The sequence below is a fragment of the Xyrauchen texanus genome, chromosome 32, assembly GCF_025860055.1.
Source record: "Xyrauchen texanus isolate HMW12.3.18 chromosome 32, RBS_HiC_50CHRs, whole genome shotgun sequence".
In the NCBI taxonomy this organism is placed as follows: domain Eukaryota; kingdom Metazoa; phylum Chordata; class Actinopteri; order Cypriniformes; family Catostomidae; genus Xyrauchen; species Xyrauchen texanus.
In genome coordinates, this window is record NC_068307.1 from 8450754 (window position 1) to 8473214 (window position 22461).

At 38.1% G+C, this 22461-nt stretch overlaps 1 protein-coding gene across 1 annotated transcript; it reads left to right on the top strand.

Annotated features, from left to right (window-relative positions):
- The first annotated feature begins 50 nt into the window (after positions 1-50).
- Positions 51-16575, top strand: LOC127625648 (macrophage mannose receptor 1-like). Its single transcript, XM_052100950.1, has 2 exons — positions 51-2438; positions 15397-16575. Exons 1-2 carry the CDS (start codon positions 1148-1150, stop codon positions 15564-15566), a joined length of 1461 nt encoding a protein of 486 aa, XP_051956910.1. The 5' UTR covers positions 51-1147; the 3' UTR covers positions 15567-16575.
- The last annotated feature ends 5886 nt before the right edge of the window (positions 16576-22461 follow it).

A 22461-nucleotide genomic window follows, 5' to 3' on the forward strand; every position in this document is an offset into this window, starting at 1 on the left:
ACATACCGCAATAACCAGTGTATACGCGCAACAAGAAATATAGGTGCGGCTAGTTTGACCGCTCATTTCGAAGTGGCGGCTGGCTTGACCGCAGTAGAGGACTGGGCAGGCAGCAAACAAACGTAGTACGGAACAGGCAAGAGGTAAACAAGGCAGGCAGCAAACTGACAGGGTCTAAGTAACAGGCTGGATCGGTACACAGAATAACTAGTAAGGGAGTCAGAGAATAACTTGCTTGGTAATGTCGCCGGGGCTAACAACACTTCGCAAAGAAGGACTAAACAGGCACGGTTAAATAGGGTAGGGTAACACAAAACAGCTGGGGATTAATCAGACCTAGGTATGCGGGCAGAAGGGAAATGTAGTTTAAGTGATCAGAATTCGGGTGAAAGCGATCTCTGACGACTGAGGGAGGAGGCGCCTTCACCGGCGTTCGTGACACACAGCCATTAGTAAAATGTGTTGCACATTCTTTGCCTATTGCCCATATGCCAGCAACTAAATTAAGATTTCAATTTGTTTTTATATTATACATATAGAAAAGTATGAACATAGTGGTAATTTGTAGATGCCACAAAAAACATTGTGACAACACAGAATGGGATTTTGGCTACTACACAAACACAATTATTGGGATAAAGTTAAATGATAAAACAGCAATATAATGTTTTTATTTGTATTTTTTTTTTTATCCATGATAGATATTTTTGGTATTGTTTGGTTTGGTGTAGTAAAAAAACTATGACTGAATGCTTATAAACAACTCCCTAATTTGAATTCCATTTGCGTTTGCAGAATGCTAAATAACCTTGTTGTCATTGCCGTGCAAGGTCACGCTTTTCTTTTTTGTAAACACACTATCTGAAGTATAGCCAACAAGACAATAGTCCACAATTTCATCACTGCCTCTTAAAGATGTAAAATTATTTTCAGTGTGTTATAATTTAGCTTTTATTTGAATTATTCTATTTTAATTACAGGAGCTAATTAGTGCAAATATTTGCACATGAAATGTTGAACTTTGAAATCACCAGGTAGACTTAAGATGCAGGCCTATAAATTTATTGCATGAAACTCATTTGACCACTGGGTGTTTTGGCAGAGTCTTACAGTGATGCCATGCAAATGAATCTCTAGACTAGTTTAAATGACATGGCCTTGTAACAGTCACTTAGATTGTCTCACCATGGAGAAGTTTGGGCTTCTAAGCCTTCTGCTGTTGATGCTCAATGCATCTGCTGATGAACTCATACCAGGATTGGTGAAGGACTTAATCTATGTGGAGAAGAATTTGTCTTGGTATTTTGCAAGGAAGTATTGCAATAATCTTTATGGGGATCTCTTTAGCATGTCAGATGAGAATGATCTGAAGAATCTATCTGGTTCTGCCAAACAGCTGTCATGGATCGGACTTTATAGCTGGTATCCATTATGGAATTGGATAGATGATACAAGAGCAAATTATTTCAACTGGTATGAACCTGGGGACTGTGCCACAATAAATAGGAATGGATTTTGGTATGAAATGTCATGTGACAAAAGGAGTGACTTGGTGTGTTATAGATTTCCTGAATCATTGGTTGTTTTCATAGGTGGATGGCCTTGGACTAATTGTAAAAGATACTGTCAAGATAATTATGATGGTTTTCCAATTATACGTAATTTAAATGACAACACTGACATAAGTGCTTCGATACAAGATTTTGCCTGGATTGGGCTGACTAAAGTTTCAGAAGGCCCTTTGAAAGATACCTGGCAGTGGGTGAATGGTGAGTCCCTCACATACTCCAACTGGTACAAACCCTTCTTTTGTGCAGTGATGGACTGGAGAGGCTTCTGGTATGATCGTGTTTGTTTTGAGGAACACCAATTTGTCTGCTTCAGAAAAATCAATAGTACTGAATTCATGCTGGTGAATGAGAATAAAATCTGGAGTGAATCTCAAACACACTGCAAACTGTATAACATGACACTAGTTATGGTGAAAACCCAAGAAGAAATCAATGCATTGATGGGGTATATCCATGGAATCTACGGATCCTTTGTGGATGATCTTTACTTTTGGATCGGGTTGTATAATGACCCCTGGCATTGGGTTAACAGCAATTCAAAAATTCGAAATTGGCACAGCATGCAGCCTGATCATAAAGATTTCAGGAACAACCCCATGGAAGGATTCCCAAGTTGTGTAGCATCAATGGATGGTGAATGGTTTGATGGACCCTGTACAGAGCCTCTTCCTTTCTTTTGTTTGGCCACAGTGCGCTCCATGATCCTGGTATCAGAACCCAAATCATGGGAGGAGGCCTTGGAGCACTGCAGAGGAACATATGTGGACTTGGCAAGTCTGGTATCAGATGAAGAACAGCAGGTGGCCCAGAGGAAAATTAAACATGTCAAGAATGATTATGTATGGATTGGACTACGTTTTCTGGCAGGTAGTTGGTTCTGGGTGTATGGGGATAGTTTAGAGTATGAGAACTGGATAGATGGTGGACAGCCACAGTGCCCTGTCCCTTATCGTTGTGGTGCCCTTAATGTAACAAATGGGAAGTGGGAGGCCAGGCCATGTGAGGAAAAACTGGACTTTCTCTGTTTCCAGAAGTGACTAGAAAAAATGCAGGGTACCCACTGTCATGAAAAAAAACTGGAAATATCAGGCAATTTTAAAAGTGTGAATTGCTACCCTGGAAAAGCCATATATATTAATTAAATATTTAAGGGATATTAGGAAAAATAATGGAAATGTCTTTAGTAAAATTATCTGTTTGCTTGGAAATGCAATTTGTGAGTGCATTCTCTATTCATTTATTTTTTTAAATCCTTATCTAGTAATCAGAAAGGAATGTAAAAGCCTGAAAAAGTCAGAAAAATTATTCATTCACTATTTCAAAGAATATGATAAACATCCAAATAGAAAAATATTTTAATAAAGAAATGTCTTATTTTAATTTCATTAACACATTTTTGAAAATTTGAAAATGAAAACATTGAGTACATTTTTTTAAATGTCTTAGTAGACTGCATTTTGTCTTTAATAATATATAGTCCTGAAACATGAATATTGTATAAATCTTTCATTGTTTTGTATTTCTGTGTAGGTGGTTTCTGGAGTGTAGACTTTTTAAATGTTCTGTTAGTGTAAGTTAATGAAGATTTTCAACCTTTATTCCTGATTAAGTCTGTATTAATTGCAGAGGTTTATGGGGGTACTTACCCATGGGGGATTTAAAAAAAGCAACAAAAAAAAACATAACCAGAATTTTGAGGAATATCTGTACAATGCTGCCATGCGTGCACTATTAAATAAGTCTTTCTCCACTGTACACAATTATGCTCTATCTTACTATTCCTGGGCTCATTTGAAATGTAGTCTGGTAGCTTTAGTGTTTTTATTCCATTGTAATGCTTTGTTTTCTCCCTTGAATTAACTGGCTCTTCCTGTATTATTCTCATTTGTAAGTACTGTAGCTTTGAATAAATGTTTCTGTTAAATGAATAAATGCAAATAATACCACAGATTGTCACATTTACATTGTTTATACTGTATAACACATCCATGTGGATGATAAAGATAAACTAGCCTTGACATTACTCTTTTTTTTCCTTTTTTATTTTTTTTTTTTTTGTGGAACAAATTTAATATGCAGTAGCCTACTCTTTAATAATTTTTATTAAAATTAAAAGAAAGTTTTTTTTTTTTTTTTTAAACTAAAGGACAGAGTAAATAACCTGGTAGCCTACTTCCTCTTCCTCCTGTCCTTAGCTGTTTTCCAATGACTCTCTTTAATTACTGTAATAGTAATAGCTAGATTTTATTTGTGAGACAGAATAAATTATGTCTTTCTACCACATGATGGCAGCTCTATGCAGGGAATTGACTTGGAGTTTCCAGGTGTGGGAGAGACCTCGCCTAATGAATCTGATTTTTAGCCCTCACACAAATACAATTTAAAGCATTATCTAACGCTTATTTACCAGATTTTTAATTATGAAAAAATCGCAATGACATAAAAAATAGAAAGAATATATAGATATAGAAAGATATGTAGCTATAGATATAGCAGTAGTAGTAAGAGTAGAATGGGTAGTATGCCATTTCAAACTCAGCTAGTCCCTCTAGAGTAATTAAAATAAAATAATAAATCCAAAATTCACTAAACAGTGCTGGACACTTTATATCGATTTTTAACGAAGAGAGGCCTGAATTAACCTGAACCTTACATAGGTTTTTAATCATTATACCTTTTATTGAATTAGATTTTATTTATATTTTCACAATGAAAAGAGCAACAGAAACACAAACAACAAACTCATCCTTGCTGCCACATCGCCTCAAGTTATGGGAGAACTTTGTAACATTTATTGTTATTCGTGTTAGATGGGGCATGGGCAAAATCCTTAAAAGACAGCATTTGTTGTATGCTTGCAAATGCCCTAGAGTAGACTACACTCCTGCCAACTTGCCATTCAAAATAAGGACATTTGTGATGTAAATCAGTCATTTATTACATAAAATATGTGTTACACAAATACGCACGCAGATCTGTTCACTGAGGTTATAGTTTATTCTGGTAGTTCTCATAATTTAGACAAAATATAAGTGGACCAAAATTTGAGGCGGGTCCAAAACTTCTTAAAATGTATAGAGCTACCTAATGGTAATAGGCAGCATCTTTGCACCTGTGATGTCCAAAAACACTTATATAAGTAGGTAGGCAGCTCACTTCAGTTTTGAGGCACAGCAATTTTAGTGGTGTCAGAAGCATTGGCATAGAATACGTGGGGTATGCGGGAGACATTTCCCCCCTTAATTTCAATAAAACCAAAGTTCGTCCCTCGACTTTTTAACAGGGCAAATGTGTTTACGCTGTGTCTTTCATACAGCAAATGTCTAAATGTGTAAATGCAAAAGTTAAAATTCACTGGTCAATCATGTAATTAATTCAATAAATCTTTTAATCGATTGAGAGCTTTAAAAGTATATCTTATATATTTATGTTTGTCTTGCGCTAATCGTTCTGTCCCCCTCAATTTTGAAATGATTGCTACGCCCCTGGTTAGAAGTAATGCATTCCCCTGTAGTAACGTTGTCAGACTGAGGTTAATATTTATTTATCAAACAGAATAATAAATGGCATTAATTGCTTAAATTGCAAATTGATGAGACCTTAAAAACCTAGTTAACTCCGACGATTATTTGATAATGGTTCACTGGACAGATATCTCAGATCCTAAATAATTCGAAATTATAAATGTGTATCTTAAAAAGTGAAATTACATAAATATATTGCACTGTAATTCACATTGATACTCAGGTCACAGAGCTTTCTCTAAAACATCCAGTGAATGTTAGATGTAGTTGCTTTGTCTTCTGACAATAGCAGAGCCATATACTGAACAGTATTGTTTGGTGTGGACTGAATGCTTTTTGTTTTTACCATTTGCATTGGCAGAAATTTGAATAGCAATACTCATGATGACCTTGTTGTCATTACAGACGAGGTCACATTTTCTAATTTTTCATCATTCCTCCTTAAGTTCAAATTTAGCTTTAATTTCCATTTCTTTTGTTTAAATTAGCTAATTAGCACATATTTGTGCATGAAGTAATAAAATGTGAAATCACCAGGTTGAAGACTGAATAGACTGCTGGGTGTTTAGACAGGGTCTTGCTTGGACGCCATGCAAAAGCAGAATCTCAAGATTTGTATAACATGTCATTCACCTACACTGTCTCACCATGGAGAGATTTTGACTTCTCAGCTTCTTGCTGCTTGTGCTCTATGCATCTGCTGATGAACCTATACCAGCACAAGTGAAGGACTTCATCTATGTGGAGAAGATTTTGTCTTGTATGATGCAAGGAAGTATTGCAATAGTCATTCTGATAAACTCTTTAGCGTCTCAGATGAGAACGAACTGAAGAATCTATCTGCTTCTGTCAAACAGCTCTATTGGATCTGACATTTTAGGGGGAATCCTTCATGGTATTGGGTAGATAAAACCAGAGCAAATTATTTCAACAGGTAGAAACCTGGGAACTGTGTTCAGAAATAAATGTTTCCATTTGCCCCTATTGATTTTAATGCATTTTATAGGACATTTCATGAACGCCCCAATTCTCCTAGGTACACCTGGACACAGTTTATCTTGGTTGTTGGCAGATAGGATGTTCCAAACTTCTTGGAGAATTCACCAGTTATATAACTATATAATCCACCCCCCACTAAACATCGAGTCAGTCTGGGATTACACAAAGTGACAGAAGCAACTGAGACAGCCTAAATAGACAGAAGAACTGTGGTGAATTCTCCAAGAAGCTTGGAACATCCTATCTGCCAACAACCAAGATAAACTGTGTCCAGGTGTACCTAGGAGAAATGGGGCGGTACTAAAGGCAAAGGTAGCAACACCAAATATTGATGTATTTTTTTTATGTTTACTGGACTTTGTATGATGTTAATTGATAAATGAAAACTATTTATGGCATTATTTTTTAAGACATCCTCACTATGCAACATTTTTCAGAAGTATATATATATATATATATATATAAAATACTTTTAGAATTACATTTAGCTTTTAAAGCAAAATGGCAAATTAAACCAACCACTTAGTACTTTCCCATTTCCCTACATTACTCCCTGTGTTTTCCACCCACTGTTTATATTTAACTCCATGTTTTACTGTCAGGAAAAAACACAAAGCAGTGGATCTCATTCTGAAAAACACAAGTCAGTTGCTTAGCAGATTTTTGAATAAAATGGAAATGAACAGGTGTACAAACTCCACAGCTGAAAAGAAAGCAGGAGAAAATACGACACTCATCTGAGTGCACTCTTTCTACTCCAACATTTGTTTATGCCAAACCAGTGTCAGATCTCCCTCCACCTCATCTGTAGTGCTTCTTTGGCTCTTCTACAGAGGGTCATGCCTTTATGCTTACGTGCACAGGTAAAGAGCAGGGAAATGGAACAGGCATGCTGTATATATCCCAATGAATCCAGCTTCAATGAGTATGCAAACCTTAATAATTAAAAGTTCAAAACAGCCTGGATTATAGTTGCTTTAATGTAATTTTATTTTTGAGGATAAATTCTGCTCCACATGCAATATATATATATATTATTATATATAAGATTAAATAAATAAAAAAAAGATTTTAATTTAGTTTCAAGAAATTTTAAAGGGAGAGTTGACCAAATATTCTATCGTTTACTCACCTTCATGTTGTTCCAAACTCATATGACTTACTTTATTCAGTTCAGCACAAACGGAGATGTTAGGCAAAATTGCAGCGCCAGTCACTTTTATTGTTTAGGAGGCAAAAAAAAAAAAATAATAATTGGGTGAACTATTAATTATATGAGCAGCATTATATGGTGCTTCTTTTGTCCTTCATGAAATCAATTCAAGTTTATTATGTTTATATATTCTTATATCTGTCCATATGGCTTCCGATTACTAACTAGTGTTATTGTCACTTAAAAGCTATATTTCCCAAAATACATAACATTTCCTATCAGAACCTATATCCTATCATCAAGGATTATCAACTTTATTATAAACATTTTGTTATTATTTGTTAATATTTTCAAGTTTACTTTTCTCGTGTTATAAACTGCACTAAGTTTGTCACCGTTTATTTGAATATTCTCACAAAAGTTGTTGATATTTTCTAATTTGTACTGCTATATCTTATTGGATTACAAATTTAAGAAGTAATGTTGTGGCCATTATGATAAAAAAAAAATATGCCATCCATTTGTGATTTCCTCAAAGGGTTAAATAAGAATGCGTTGACATCACATTGATTCTGTGGTTGCAAGATGAATCTGCTGAGTAGACAGCAATAATTCATCATGATATATGATGCTGCATAAATAGATCCATGATAATGCACATCTTAAAGTATGTCAGTCAACCCGTTTTAAATACATCTCTTTGTTATTGTGATTCTAGTAGTTGCAGCACCAGTCTTTTAGTAGGCTGATAGGTTACAGTACTGTCAATATTCTATGTGAGACAGAGTGCACAAGATAATTTCTACCAAATGATGGCAGCACTATGCTGGACAATGATTTAAAAATCCCAGGCATGGAAGAGACCTGGCCTTAGCTAACATGTACCCATCAAAAACAAGTTAAAGGTTCACTCAGTAATTGTCATTCGCACAAAGCACTCATTCGCACAGATCAAAGTAACCCCGTTTGCACGCACAATATATTAGCAGCGATATCTGTAGCAGCGGCAACAACAAGAAAATAAAAAAACACCTTTGGAGGATTCCAGGATCAAAGCTACTTTGGTTAGTACTGTTTTACACAAACAGTGGTTGTATCCGAAAATGTAGGCAATGGCCTTATTGCAGCCTAATCAGTTAATGACTACTACTGGTCTCAAAACATTCCAAACCCAGCAAACAGGGTACGTCCCCCGAACGTTGCGAACGTCCCATTTGGTCCGCTTTGTAACGTTCGCTGGCGGACCAGTCCAATGTTCGTCTGGGCCAGACCGTCCCTATATTGTCCCTCATCTGACATTTCCATAACAACACTTGCAAAATCCATTCACCCATGTGTTCCATTTTATTATCAGACCTGACACCTTGCAACTAAGGCAAATGAAAAATTTAACTAAAATATAAACCCGTATTGGATTTAACCATAAGGAATGTGGATATTCCTAAAAAACATCCCTTAAATTAACTGTGATAATTGATTTTATGCAGAAACCATGTTTTGTTTTGCAGATTGACATTACTATGGTTTTGTGGTTGCTATGGTTGTACTAATAAAAATAATAGATACTATGGAACAAATATTATTTCCCTTAATATTGGTTTAGAATCTACTCAATATTATGTAAAACACGGCCTTTATATTGATCCTTCACTTATATAGCCCTTCTTCATCTGGGCTGGAGAGACGGCTCAATCGCATCCTTGAGTAGCAGAGTTGTGATCTCTGCCCGTAAAGCGCTGGCTTTTTCGCCGCGTACGGAGGTGGAGCGAAAACCGCTGAAACTAGGCAAGAGCCGGGCAAATTGAATCACGTAGTCGAGTCGGATTGTCCGAGCCTTCCAACGCAGTCGGTTACCTTTTATTGAGAATGTGGGTACCGCAGCCCGAAGGGGGTGTGGCAAAGGAAAATAAGGATTTTCGTCCCGGCCCTCCACCAGTGGACAGAGTGGTCTTGGTACCAGCTCCGGAGCAAACATCTGACTGCCCGGGTCATCCGTCTCAGGAACACTTAGGATCTTTACGGGTCCTAGAGGGGGGTGGGGTATAGCTGGGAGCGGCACAATGACCCGAGGTACCAGTTGTCAAGCCGTGAAGGCTGTGGGGAGGACGGAGGGTTCCAATCCAAGCTCACGCTCATGGCAGCCCGACATCCTCATCAGACGCTCTCCAATGCAGCGCTGACATCCTCATAAAATTCCAGGGGCCCAAGGGAGAACGCAGGCTGGCCGTGAAGCGAACCACGCTCATCCCAAGACCGGACGGAAGCAAGCGAGCATGCCGAAGGGCGGGTGGTTCGTGGGGATTTACCTGGTGAAACCATCCTCAATCCCGTGGGAAAAAGGAGTGATGTGGGGGTGGCTGAAGTGGCTTCGGTCTTGGAGAGATATCAACAAGTTCAGAGGTACGCGAAGCTCCCAAGGAAGACCCCTTGCGTCACTTCATTCGACACAATGTCGAGTGAGTGACAGAAGGGGAACTCAAAGCATGTCTCCCATTAGATTCAGCAGCAACTCTGGTCACCACTCGTATACACATATGTAAAACTTTGTTGGTTTTAACTTATTTCTGTTAAGGGAATAGGAAACTTAGAACAATCCTTTGAGTTTATACATTTTTGTCCAATCAAAGGCTGCAGCACCTCCCACATCCCCTCTTCTGGGTTAGAAGTACCTATCCCCAAGTAGGAAATAAAAAGTCTCTCTAAAGTCCATCAAAATGTCTAAGAGGAACTACAGTTCTAGTTCTAGGTAAAAGTTCCTAAAATGGGCTTTTGTTCCTGCAGAGGGAAAGGGCCTATGAGCAACCAAATACAACTATCTTACTCTCAGTAATGGCCTTATTATTGGACATTTTCACTTATGGATTAAATGAACCATGGCTAATTGTGAATAGTGAATTTTTATAATGGCATCGGTAAATGAAAACTAATGTGTTTGAATGATGCTGCATCCACAGCCAGTGTCAGTGTTAGTCCAAGAGTACAAAACATTTCTGAGTGCACCTTTAACCTCTTGGACATTGTATTTTGGCCTTGTTATAAGCAACACATAATTTAAATTTATTTAAACTGACTGATCTCAGTTCAGGAGAATCTGTGCTGTCAGTAAAGTGTTAAATGTTTGAAGAAACGGAATCATGTGAAAAAACAACATGACACCAATCACAGCGTTGAACAGAGTTTGTCTTTGGGGAAAAGGCCAACAAAACTACATCTGGTAAGAAACCTAATTAAGTTTTTACATTGAAACATGTTTGAGACAAAGATTTGAGTTTCTAGTTTTATCCAATAAGCCATTTTTTTTCTTTTGATTTATTGTGAAATGTCGCGCTGCTAAACATAATGTACTTAAGTGCATTTTTCTTACAAATCTTAGAATTACTCTGCATTATCACATTGAGAATCAATGGGTTCACCCAAAAGCTGAAATATTTTGCTTTCACAGGCTTTTAAATGGAGTTTGGATGAAAATCCATTTCAAACTGTTCTGAGACCAGTGCAGACAGACAGCACACTGGAGGTCAAGTAATTTACTAAATAGGGAGCAAGGGAGCATCCTATAGCATGCAGCTAAGTGCATTCACTCCTAAAATCCAACCAAAAGTTCAGTTTCAGGCTGCAGATGATATTTGAACTCAACATGTTTGGCAGATATGTAATCAGATAATGTAATCAGTACATAGATTCAGAATTTATAATGTACAATTTTATTTTAATATGATTGGCAGCAGGGAATTAAAAAAATAACTGTTTTTCGTTTTGGTTTGTTATGAGCAAAATCTGTATTTTTTTGTTCCATTCAGAAGTTAAACAGCCTCCTTTCCAAAAGGTTTCCGGTTTGAACAATATAAAAAGGTTAATAATATTCTTTCTAAAATGACAGTAGTAAATGACAGGTATAAGGGGTGGGTGAAATACCTATTGCAGTTTTGCCAGATCTTGCAAGAGAAAGAAGAAACATGGTCTTGAAAAACCACCCTCGGATGCAACATATGTCGCTGCTTATAATTACTGTATATAATGTAATATCATCCAGATAGGCAGTGGCGTATGCAGAGTGCAGTCTGAGGACTCGGCCCACAAGGTGCTGAAATGTAGCCAGGGCCCCAAACAACTAGAAAGAAGGGTCACGAATTGGTGTAAGCCAAACAGTGTGGAGAAAGTTGTTTTCTCACAGAACATTGGAGTTAAGGGGATCTGCCAATAAAAGCGAGCCGCACCCAACTGATCGAGCAGTTCGCCAATACACAGCATTGGATACGCGTCAAATTTAGACACTGCATTGGCCTTTCTATAATCCACACAGAACCGCATCGAGCCTTCGCCCTTCGGAACCAGCACCACCAGGCTGGCCCAGTTACTGTGGGATTCTTATATTACCCCATATCTAGCATGGCCTTTAATTCTTCTCGAACCACTTTTGTTTTTGCTCAGGTAATCGATAGGGATGACTGCATACCACTACCCCTGGGGTTGTTTTAAGACGTTCATATGACCAGCAAGGGGCGAGATCACGTCCGAGAATTCTCTTTGCAACCGGAGATGTCCGTGATTTGCGACGTGAGAGGTGGTCTCCGCAAGTGACCGGGGTGTAGCGTGAAGCGTGGCTTTGAAGTTCACCTCTGGCCCAAGCTCCCTCTCTAGTACCACCATCACCAAAGCCACGGGGACCACCTCCCTCCATGGTTTTAAGGGTTTGAGGTGGTAAATCAGATGTTCCCCGCAACTATCTGTGTGTTTAACCTCATAATTGACTTCCTCGACTCACCATGTGACCTCAAAGGTCCCTTGCCACTTTGCGAGCTATTTAGAGCTTGATGTGGGTAGTAATACAAGGACTTTATCTCCCTGTGTAAATTTCCATAGCTGAGCTCCCCTGTAATACAGCCAGGTCTGGAAGTGTCTTTTGGAAGTGTAGTTCCAAAAATGTACTGTGATTAACCCTTTGGCCTTTGCTTCATGAAAAGATTATCTGAACAAATATATAGGCTATAATCAGTTACCAGCATTTAAAAATGGAATAATTTAAAATCCTCTTTGTTAAAAAATTTATTTGTATTTGGTTTTCATTTTCGTTCCTTGAATCGTTTTTAGTCCCTAGTTGGCAGTGACTGGATGATGCTGGCCATTACTTGAATAAGAATAATCTATGCTAATTTTTGGTGTAATGTCTGTACTGTCTCAAAAACAGGAATAACCAAAACTTCTGAAAACATAATAAACCATTTTATTAAAAATATTCTATAGCTTGGTATTATTTAAAATTTCACAACTTTGTCCTGCTGTCCACATATGTTGCCTTATATTTTTAGGAAAATTATTTGCTGTAGAAACATCTTTTTCTTTCTTTTTTTCCTTTTTTTATTTTTTTTATTTTTTGCACGTTTATTAGGAGCTACTAGTTACAAATCAAAAGGGAAATGCAGAATTCACACAGCAGTCATGCTTGTGTCTCAGGAGGATATAGAATTATCTAACTCTTATTACCAGATTTATAATTATGGAAAAGTTATGTGACAAATAAATTACTTTTTTTTAACAATTTAATAAAATGCAAGAAATAAATAAGCTGAAATATGACACCAAAAACTCAAAACTAAAACAAAATTCTAGTTGCATCATTTATTATGGCCACACGTTTTGTGCCCTTTTCATTGTTTGGGCCAATGCCACTTAAAATGGCTGTGCATGGTCTAGCTGCCGTTGAAATTTCAGCTACAGTATTGCATAAAGAATAAAGGATATTGATGTATTGGCTGTTGCTCATATACTTAAATTGTCAAAAAAATTACCTGATTTTATCTTCTGTTCGTATATTAAATGCTGTTTTACAAACATCAGAGATTACTAATGACATTATTTATTTATTTATTTATTTTGCTCAACCATTGAGCCATTCAAAATAAAGAAATTTGTAATGTAAAGCATTCATTTGTTATGGAAAACGTGTTACGAAGTAGGTTTGTACACTGAGGTTAGCCTATAGTTTATCCTGAAATTGTCTTACATCACCTATTTTTATCTTTTTGGGGCTCCATTTGAGTCTCCTAAAATTAAGTTAATTAAGTTGAATGTAGCCACTTAAAACCAGCATACTCATATATTAATAAAGATTCATGATAAGATGATAAAAGAACTGATTACTTAAATTTGGAAAAATCTAAAAAACCTGTTTGATTTGTATTATTTGGTTTGGTTATGGTATTGGTTTAATGAATAAGATATATCAGATGTTAAATTGTGTGAATTACGTCAATCCTAAAAAATGTAATTAACTGAATCTGTTGCATTGCATTTAATAATGATACTCATGTAAGCCATCTTACTTGCATCTTGCATAAAAACATCCAAATGAATATTAGATGTCTCATTTTGTCTTGTGAAAATAGCACTGGAAAATTAAAATGATAAAAAAAACTATAAAACAAACAAACGAACAGAAAGATAAACATTGCAATGTAATGTGTGTGTGTGTGTGTGTGTGTGTGTATATGTGTGTGTTTTTTTATTTATTTATTTTTTTATACCTGATAGGGCTTTTTTTTTATTTGGTTTGGTAGGAAAACTAAGACTAAGTGCATTTGAATAAAATTTGCTTTGGCAGAATGTTGAAAAACCTTGCTGTCATTACCAAGAAGGTCAAATTTTGTATTCAAACACTTGCGTAGCCATCAAAACAACAGTCCACGATTTCATCATTCCTCAGTTTAATTATTTTTAGTGTGTTAAAGTTTTGCTTTCATTTTAATGAGTTTGTTTTAATTGAAGATGGACCTTCACTGCATGACACTCATTTGAATAGTTGGCTGAGTGTTTAGGATGGTTCTTCCTTAGAAGCTATGCAAATGAATCTCAAGACTAATTAAACAGACCATCAGTTCCTGTAACAGTCACCCAGACAGACCAACCATGGAGAAGTTTGGATTTCTTTGCTTCCTGCTGCTCCATGCATCTGCCGATAAACCAGGATTAGTGAAGGACTTCATCTATGTGAAGAAGAATTTGTCTTGGTATAAAGCAAGGGAATATTGCAATATTAATTATGATGAACTATTTAGCTTTTCAGTTGAAAACGATCTGAAGAATCTCTCCGGTTCTGCCAAACAGCTGTCTTGGATCGGACTTCAAAAGATGGATCCGTTATGGAGTTGGGTAGATGACACCAGAGCCTCTTATTTCAACTGGTATACATCTGGGGACTGTGTTTCAATTAACACGAATGGATTGTGGTATAGCAGCTCGTGTGACAATGTATTAAACTTTGTGTGTCTGGAAGATATGGGAGGATGGTATTTTCATACTTTTGATCAGAATTGGCTTGATGCTAGAACACACTGTCAACAAGTTCATGCTGATATTGCAATTATAAGTAATGTAACTGACAACACTGACATAAGTGCTTCAATACAAGATTTTACCTGGATTGGGCTAACTAAAGTTACAGAAGGCCCTTTGAAAGATACCTGGCAGTGGGTGAATGGTGAGCCCCTCACATACTCCAACTGGTACATACCCTTCTTATGTGCAGTGATGGACTGGAGAGGCTTCTGGTATGACCACAACTGTTTTGAGAAACACCAATTTTTCTGCTTCAGAAAAATCAACAATAGCCTTGAATTCATGCTGGTGAATGAGAATAAAACCTGGAGTGAATCTCAGACACACTGCAAGCTGTTGAACATGACATTAGTCATAGTGAAAACCCAAGAAGAAATCACTGCACTGGTTGTGTATATCCATGGAATCTACAGATCTGTTGTGGATGATCTTTACTTTTGGATCGGATTGTATAATGACCCCTGGTATTGGGTTGAAGGCAATTCAAAAATTCGAAATTGGCACAGCATGCAGCCTGATAATAAAGATTTCAGGAACAACCCCATGGAAGGCGTCCCAAGTTGTGCAGCATCAATGGATGGTGAATGGTTTGATGAACCCTGTACAGAGCCTCTTCCTTTCTTTTGTTTGGGCTCAGTGCGCTCCATGATCCTGGTATCAGAACCCAAATCATGGGAGGAGGCCATGAAGCACTGCAGAGGAACATATGTGGACTTTGCAAGTCTGGTATCAGGTGAAGAACAGCAGGTGGCCCAGAGGAAAATTGAACATGTCAAGAATGATTATGTATGGATTGGATTACGCTTTCTAGCAGGCAGTTGGTTCTGGGTGTATGGGGATAGTTTAGAGTATGAAAACTGGGCAGATGGTGGACAGCCACAGTGCCCTGTTCCTTATCGTTGTGGTGCCCTTAATGTAACAAATGGGAACTGGGAGGCCAGGCCATGTGAGGAAAGACTGGACTTTCTCTGTTTCCAGAAGTGACTTTTATGGAAAAGATGCAGGGTTCCCACGGTCATGAAAAACCTAGAAAAACCAGGGAATGGACCCTTTTCACATAAATTCACTATAGTGGGGGGAAAAAACAAACAATAGCAGTGAATAAGAGAGCACAGCAAATATTATTTTTGTGTTCCCATTTGCCCCAACAGCAAAAGAAATCCCATTGCAGAAGTGGTAAAAATTAATGAAGGGTAAAATAACATGAAGAATAATGTTATAAATGTTTTGCAAGATTTACGCTGCTAATTAAGGTGGAAATGTGTCATATCATTTTGTAAAAAGGGTCCATTTTAAAATTGTGATTTCCAGGCTGGGAAAAGTCATGGAAATGTATTGAATTCTAAAAAGTCATGAAAATTTCATGGAATTTTTAGTCAACGTTACTTTTCAAGTTATGCACAGCTCTAAACTATTTAATTGGCTAGAAACCACAATTTGTGAGTGCAATCTCTATAAAGTGAATTTTAAAATCCTTATACAGTAATCATAAAGGACTTAAAAAGTCATAGAATATTAACTGGTCAAAGGGTATTGGAACCGTGGCAGAGGTAAAGAAAACCTCAAAACTTGCTTAAGTACAGTAACAGGAGAGTTTAATTAAACGTAGTTCCTTCTTTAGTTGCACAGTTTTTCTGAAATTTGATAGCATCACTCCAAAGATGGCTAAAACTCTGTAAAGTTACATTTATAGGTTGACTAAAATGTATAGCTGCTGTTGGACCTTTAAGAACCTTTTGGGATCTGTCAATAAGAACAGTTGCCAATGAAAATCAGGAAAAAACTATTCTACAGCAGCTAATGGATAATGGACTGAGAATTTCAAAGTCATAGATAAACATCCAAGAAAGAATATCTTGTATAAACAATTGAAGAATGTCTAATACCATTTCATTTTCCAAAAACATTTGTATGACTCCTAAAATGAAAACACACTTTGCATTTAATTGAGAAAACAAATGTCATAGACTGGTGTTAAGTCTTTAAAAATATATAGTCCTGAAACATTGTAGTTTTGTGTACAATATTCACTGTTTTGTATTTATGTGTTTGTAAAATAGATACAGTAGTTTCAATGTAAAACATTTAATTATAAATACATTTGTAGATTATCATGTATGCAATTACAAGATGCATTTTTTTTTCTCAATAAAATGATTTTCGACATATCAAAAAGAAAAAAACACAACATGTATACATTCAGGGTTGGGAGGGTTACTTTTTAAATGTATTTTACTATAGATAACAGATTACATGCTGTAAAATGCAATTTGTAACGTATTTTGTTAGATTGAGACATGAAGGTTAGTAACGTATTCTAAATAGTTTGGATTACTTCTTCAGCACTGGTAGATTTTTTTCACTCTTTTTGACTATATAAGTACAGTAAGACACAATACACATGTTAAAAATACATTCTATGAAAACCTAAATATCTTATGCAATGTTGTTTCTAAAACAAGATAAATCAAAACGATCTTGTTTCAATGATCTTTAGATATTTTTACAGGAAAACGATACAAAAATGATTATCAAGAATACGATTTTTTTGCCCTAATATCAAAGGTCTTACTAGAAAATATTCATTATGATCCAATTTTCTTAATAAAATAATATGATCGTGCCTGGTAGCATGTGCATGTAAAATGGCTAGAAATATCATTTTAGCTTAGCATAAAGCTGACAATTTACAAAAGGTTTATTTCTATTTCTTCTGCTCCAAATGTACTTCAAACATACGTCTGCTCGTATGAATGTAACACATCATAAGGAAGTGTGTCATCACTGTTCAAATGCACTTTGGATCGCATCATTTATATGTATAAAGGTTTTCCATCTGAAAGGACTAAATATTAAATGAAACAAATTACAATAAAATGCAAAGTAATCTCTTCAGTAATCAATAAACTTTTTGAATGTAACTGTATTCTAAATAACAATGATTTAAATTGTAACTGTTGTGGAATACAGTTACTTATATTTTGTATTTTAAATATGTGATCCCATTACTGTCACGTTCACTGTTGTCTTTTGGTTTTGTACTGTTATTTTGAAGTTTAGTTTAGTTCCTGTTTCCTGTTTTGGTTTTCTAGTCCTTTGTAGTTTCTTTTATTCTGTCATGTTCACTGTTGTCTTTTGTTTTGTGCTGTCATTTTGAAGTTTAGGTTAGTTCCTGTTTTGGTTTTTGTAGTTTCTTTTATTCTGTCATGTTCACTGTTGTTTTTTGTTTTGTGCTGTCATTTTGAAGTTTAGGTTAGTTCCTGTTTTGGTTTTTGTAGTTTCTTTTATTCTGTCATGTTCACTGTTGTCTTTTGTTTTGTGCTGTCATTTTGAAGTTTAGTTTAGTTCCCGTTTCCTGTTTGGTCTTTGTAGTCCTCTGTAGTTTCTTTTTATGATTGGTGTTCCCCTGATTGCTTCTCCTTCCCTGATTGTTCCCCCCAGGTGTCCCTCATTCCCTTGTTTGTTCCTCTTGTATTTAAACCCTGGTTCTTTGTTCAGTCCTTGTCAATCGTTGTTTGATGTATGTTGTAAGTTGAATGTTATCGTTGCATGTTTGCTGCTCTTGTTCCTCTGGTTATCTGTGTTCGTTTGAGGTCTCCCTGCCCTTCGTGGATGTTTTCCCCAACCTGTGTACCCCCTTTATGTTTTCCTGTATTTAGTTCTTTTTCCCATCGTGGACTTTTCATTTGTTCCTGAATTTGTCTATTTCTTTATCTGTCTCATGATTGTCAAATAAAGCCGCTTTTGGATCCGCACTTCCCGTCTGACTCTTCCTCACATCGTTACAGAACGATCGACCCAAAAAATGGATCCAGCGGTCCAACAGGCCAACTATCAGCTGCTTTGTTTAAAGCAAGGGGACCGACCGGTTGAAGACCACATCCAGGACTTCCTTGAGCTGGCACACGTCTCGGACTTCCCGGATTCAGCCCTGGTGGTCTTCTTTAGGGGCAATTTGAACGCGACGCTGAAGGATCGGCTGCCCCGTGCGGCTGGACCCTGCAGGAAATCGTGGAAGAGACTTTGCTGGTCAGTGGCTCGCCACTCACTGTGGGTGTGACAGAGGAGGACCCAACCTCACCTCCCGCAGTGGTGACTTCCCACTCGCCCATGGCTCTTCCCATCACGCCTGCCCCACCTGCCAGCGAGCAAACCCCCACACCAGTCGTTTCCCATGAGCCTGCACGGTCCACTTAGTCTGTCCGGAGGAGGAAGAGAAGACGGGCTTCCGCCTCCCGGCCCACGCCTGCCCTGGTCTACGAGCCTGCGCCCACGTCAGCCACGGTGAGCGAGCCTGCGCCCACGTCAGCCACAGTGAGCGAGCCCGAGCCTCCCAGGGCTCCGCCTCCCAAGTCTCTCGAGTCTTCCAGGGCTCCTCCTCCCATGCCTCCCAGGGCTCCGCCTCTCAAGCCTCTCGAGCCTCCCAGGACTCCGCCTCTTGAGCCTCCCAGGGCTCCGCCTCCCAAGTCTCTCGAGTCTTCCAGGGCTCCGCCTCCCAGGGCTCCGCCTCTCGAGCCTCCCAGGGCTCCGCCTCTCGAGCCTCTCGAGCCTCCCAGGGCTCTGCCTCTCAAGCTTCTCGAGCCTCCCAGGGCTTCGCCTCTCGAGCCTCCCAGGACTCAGCCCCTCAAGTCACTTGAGCCTCCCAGGGCTCCGCCTCTCAAGCCTCTCGAGCCTCTCAAGCCTCTCAAAATGTTGAACCAAATTTTCAAAACATCTTAGCACTCCTCTCTCATATAGGTTCACCGAATGTTGTAACCCCCCTCACAATCCACTCTGACCAGCAGAAAGGGGAATTATTAATACATCATTTAGGTTTCAGCCATATACTTGAGGCAACATATAAAGGGTTAGTTCACCCAAAAATGAAAATTATCCCATAATTTACTCACCCTAAAGCCATCCTAGGTGTATATGACTTTAATCTTTCAGCCAAACACAATCTGAGTTATATAAAAAAATATCATGGCTCTTCCAGTCTTATAATAGGAGTGTATGTTACCTTATCAATAAAGTAATCCATACAGCTCCAGCTGGTTAATAAAGGCATTCTGAAGTGTATAATCTATAATCACTGGCTTCCTGTAACGGCCGTCTGCACATTCACGAGAGAGTCGAGTTCCTGCGTATGACATAGCGTAAGCTCCGAGAGAAGTGATGAATGTGGAAGCGCAGAGGATAGAGCAAAACAAAACAGTGGTCACGAATTAGAAGACAACAACGAGGTTTTATAAAGAAAAATGTCAGAATATTTCAATACAAGAGAATATTTCAATTTTTGCCCAGCCCTATTTGTTTGAACCGGAGTACACCAACCAGGAACTCTGGGAGATGGAGGAGGCTGCAGCAGCGGTACAAACAAAAGAATCTGTTAGATGGAGAGTATGGGAGAAGTGGTGGTGCTCATGCAGGAAATGCGAGGTAATGCCAACAGAGGCTGAGAGTGTTTGCTGCCATGAATGGACGATTGGAATGACTGGATAGACGCACGAACGCACCATTTTAAGACTAAAATAAATCTACAGTATAGATATATATATATGTATATATATATATATATATATATATATATATATATATATATATATATATATATATAAATAAATGTTAGTTTTAGTTTAGTTGTCTACAAAATGTATTTCAAACATTTAAGCATACACCTTCAGATCAAAGATTGTTAAGATCATGAGAAACATTTCATATCAAGTCATATTTAATAGTCAGAAGTTTACATACACCTTAGCCAAATACATTTAATCTCAGTGTTTCACAATTCCTGCCATTTAATCGTAGAAAACATTCCCTGTCATGGGTCAGTTAGGATCACTGCTTTATTTTAAGAATCTGAAATGTCAGAATAAGAGTAAAGAGAATTATTTATTTCAGCTTCCATTACTTTCATCACATTATCAGTGTGTCAGAGGTTTACATACACTTTGTTAGTATTTGGTAGCATTGCCTTTAAATTGTTTAACTTGGGTCAAACATTTTGGGTAGTCTTCCACAAGCTTCTCACAATAAGTTTTATTTTTTATTTTTTATGAAATGGGTAAACTCTTGTCACTTTATAACTGTCTGCTACCTCAATAACTGCTAAGTGCATAGAACACTATCTCATAGTATGTTATGTTTACATTTTTAGAAACTGTCATCTTTTTGCACTACTGAGTACTGGTCGGCGCTGCACTGAGTCTATTGTCCTGTTCATTGTCAGTAATTTGTTGTACTGTCCCGTACTTTGCACATGTTTGCACGTGCACTTATATAGGTATATACAGGTATTTTATATAGGTATTTTATTTCGTTGTGTTGTCTCATGTGGTCCTGTGTTGGTCCTTTGTTGTTTTTATGTAGCACCATGGTCCTGGAGGAACGTTGTCTCGTTTTGCTGTGTACTGTGTGGAGTGGTGGTGGGGTAGTGGGCTAAAGCACATAACTGTAAATCAGAAGGTTGCTGGTTCGATCCCCACGGCCACCACCATTGTGTCCTTGAGTAAGACACTTAACTCCAGGTTGCTCCGGGGGGATTGTCCCTGTAATAAGTGCACTGTAAGTCGCTTTGGATAAAAGCGTCTGCCAAATGCATAAATGTAAATGTAAATGTACTGTACTAACTGTGTATGGTTGAAACGACAATAAAAGCCACTTGACTTGACTTGACTTGACTTGGCTTGACTCTTGTCCATACTCCAACACAGTAGTAATAATGCACCTTAATGTTGGTGCTAACCGCCATAAAATCAAAGAAGAGACCTTTCTACCAGCTCTGAAAAACACTAAAAGAAAGATGCCCAGGGTCCATGCTCATCTGCGTGAACGTGTCTTCGGCATGCTGCATGGAGGCATGAGGAATGCAGATGTGGCCAGGGCAATAAATTGCAATGTCCGTAAAGTGAGACGCATAAGACAGTGCTACAGGTAGACAGGAAGGACAGCTGATCATGACTGTCAATAGGCTGAGAGAGGCTGGACTGAGGGCTTGTAGGCCTGTTGTAAGGCAGGTCCTTACCAGACATTACCAGCAACAACGTCGGCAATGGGCACAAAACCATTTTCGCTGGACCAGACAGGACTGGCAAAAAGTTATCTTCACTGACGAGTTGTGGTTTTGTCTCACCAGGGGTGATGGTCGGGCTCGTGTATCGAAGAAATGAGCATTACACCAAGGCCTGTACTCTGGAGCGGGATCGATTTGGAGGTGGAGTGTCCGTCATGGTCTGGGGCGGTGTGTCACAGCATCATCGGACTGAGCTTGTTGTCATTGCAGGCAATCTCAATGCTGTGCGTTACAGGGAAGACATCCTCCTCCCTCATGTGGTACCCTTCCGGCAGGCTCATCCTGACATGACCCTTCATCATGACAATGCCACCAGCCATACTGCTCGTTCTGTGCATAATTTCCTGCAAGACAGGAATGCCAGTGTTCTGCCATGGCCAGCAAAGAGCCCGGATCTCAATTCCATTGAGCACCTCTGGGACCTGTTGGATCGGATGGGTGAGGGCTAGAGACATTCCCCCCAAAAATGTCCGGGAACTTGCAAGTGCCTTGGTGGAAGGGTGGGGTAACATCTCACAGCAAGAACTGGCAAATCTGGTGCAGTCCATGAGGAGGAGATGCACTGCAGTACTTAATGCAGCTGGTGGCCACACCAGATACTGACTGATACTTTTTATTTTGACACATTATTGCATTTATGTTAGTCACATTTCTGTGAAACTTGTTCAGTTTATGTCTTAGTTGTTGAATCTTTATGTTCATAGAAATATTTACACATGTTGTTTGCTGAAAATACAAGCAGTTGAAAGTGAGAGGATGTTATTTTTTTGCTGAGTTTATGTATATGTATATGTATATGTATATGTATATGTATGTGTATGTGTG

Excerpts from the sequence above, each read along its gene's own strand:
- LOC127625648 (XM_052100950.1), top strand. The coding sequence starts at position 1,148 with ATGACATGGCCTTGTAACAGTCACTTAGATTGTCTCACCATGGAGAAG. Across the intron at positions 2,439-15,396 it reads TGGACTACGTTTTCTGGCAG|GCAGTTGGTTCTGGGTGTAT; the intron begins GTAGTTGGTTCT and ends GCTTTCTAGCAG.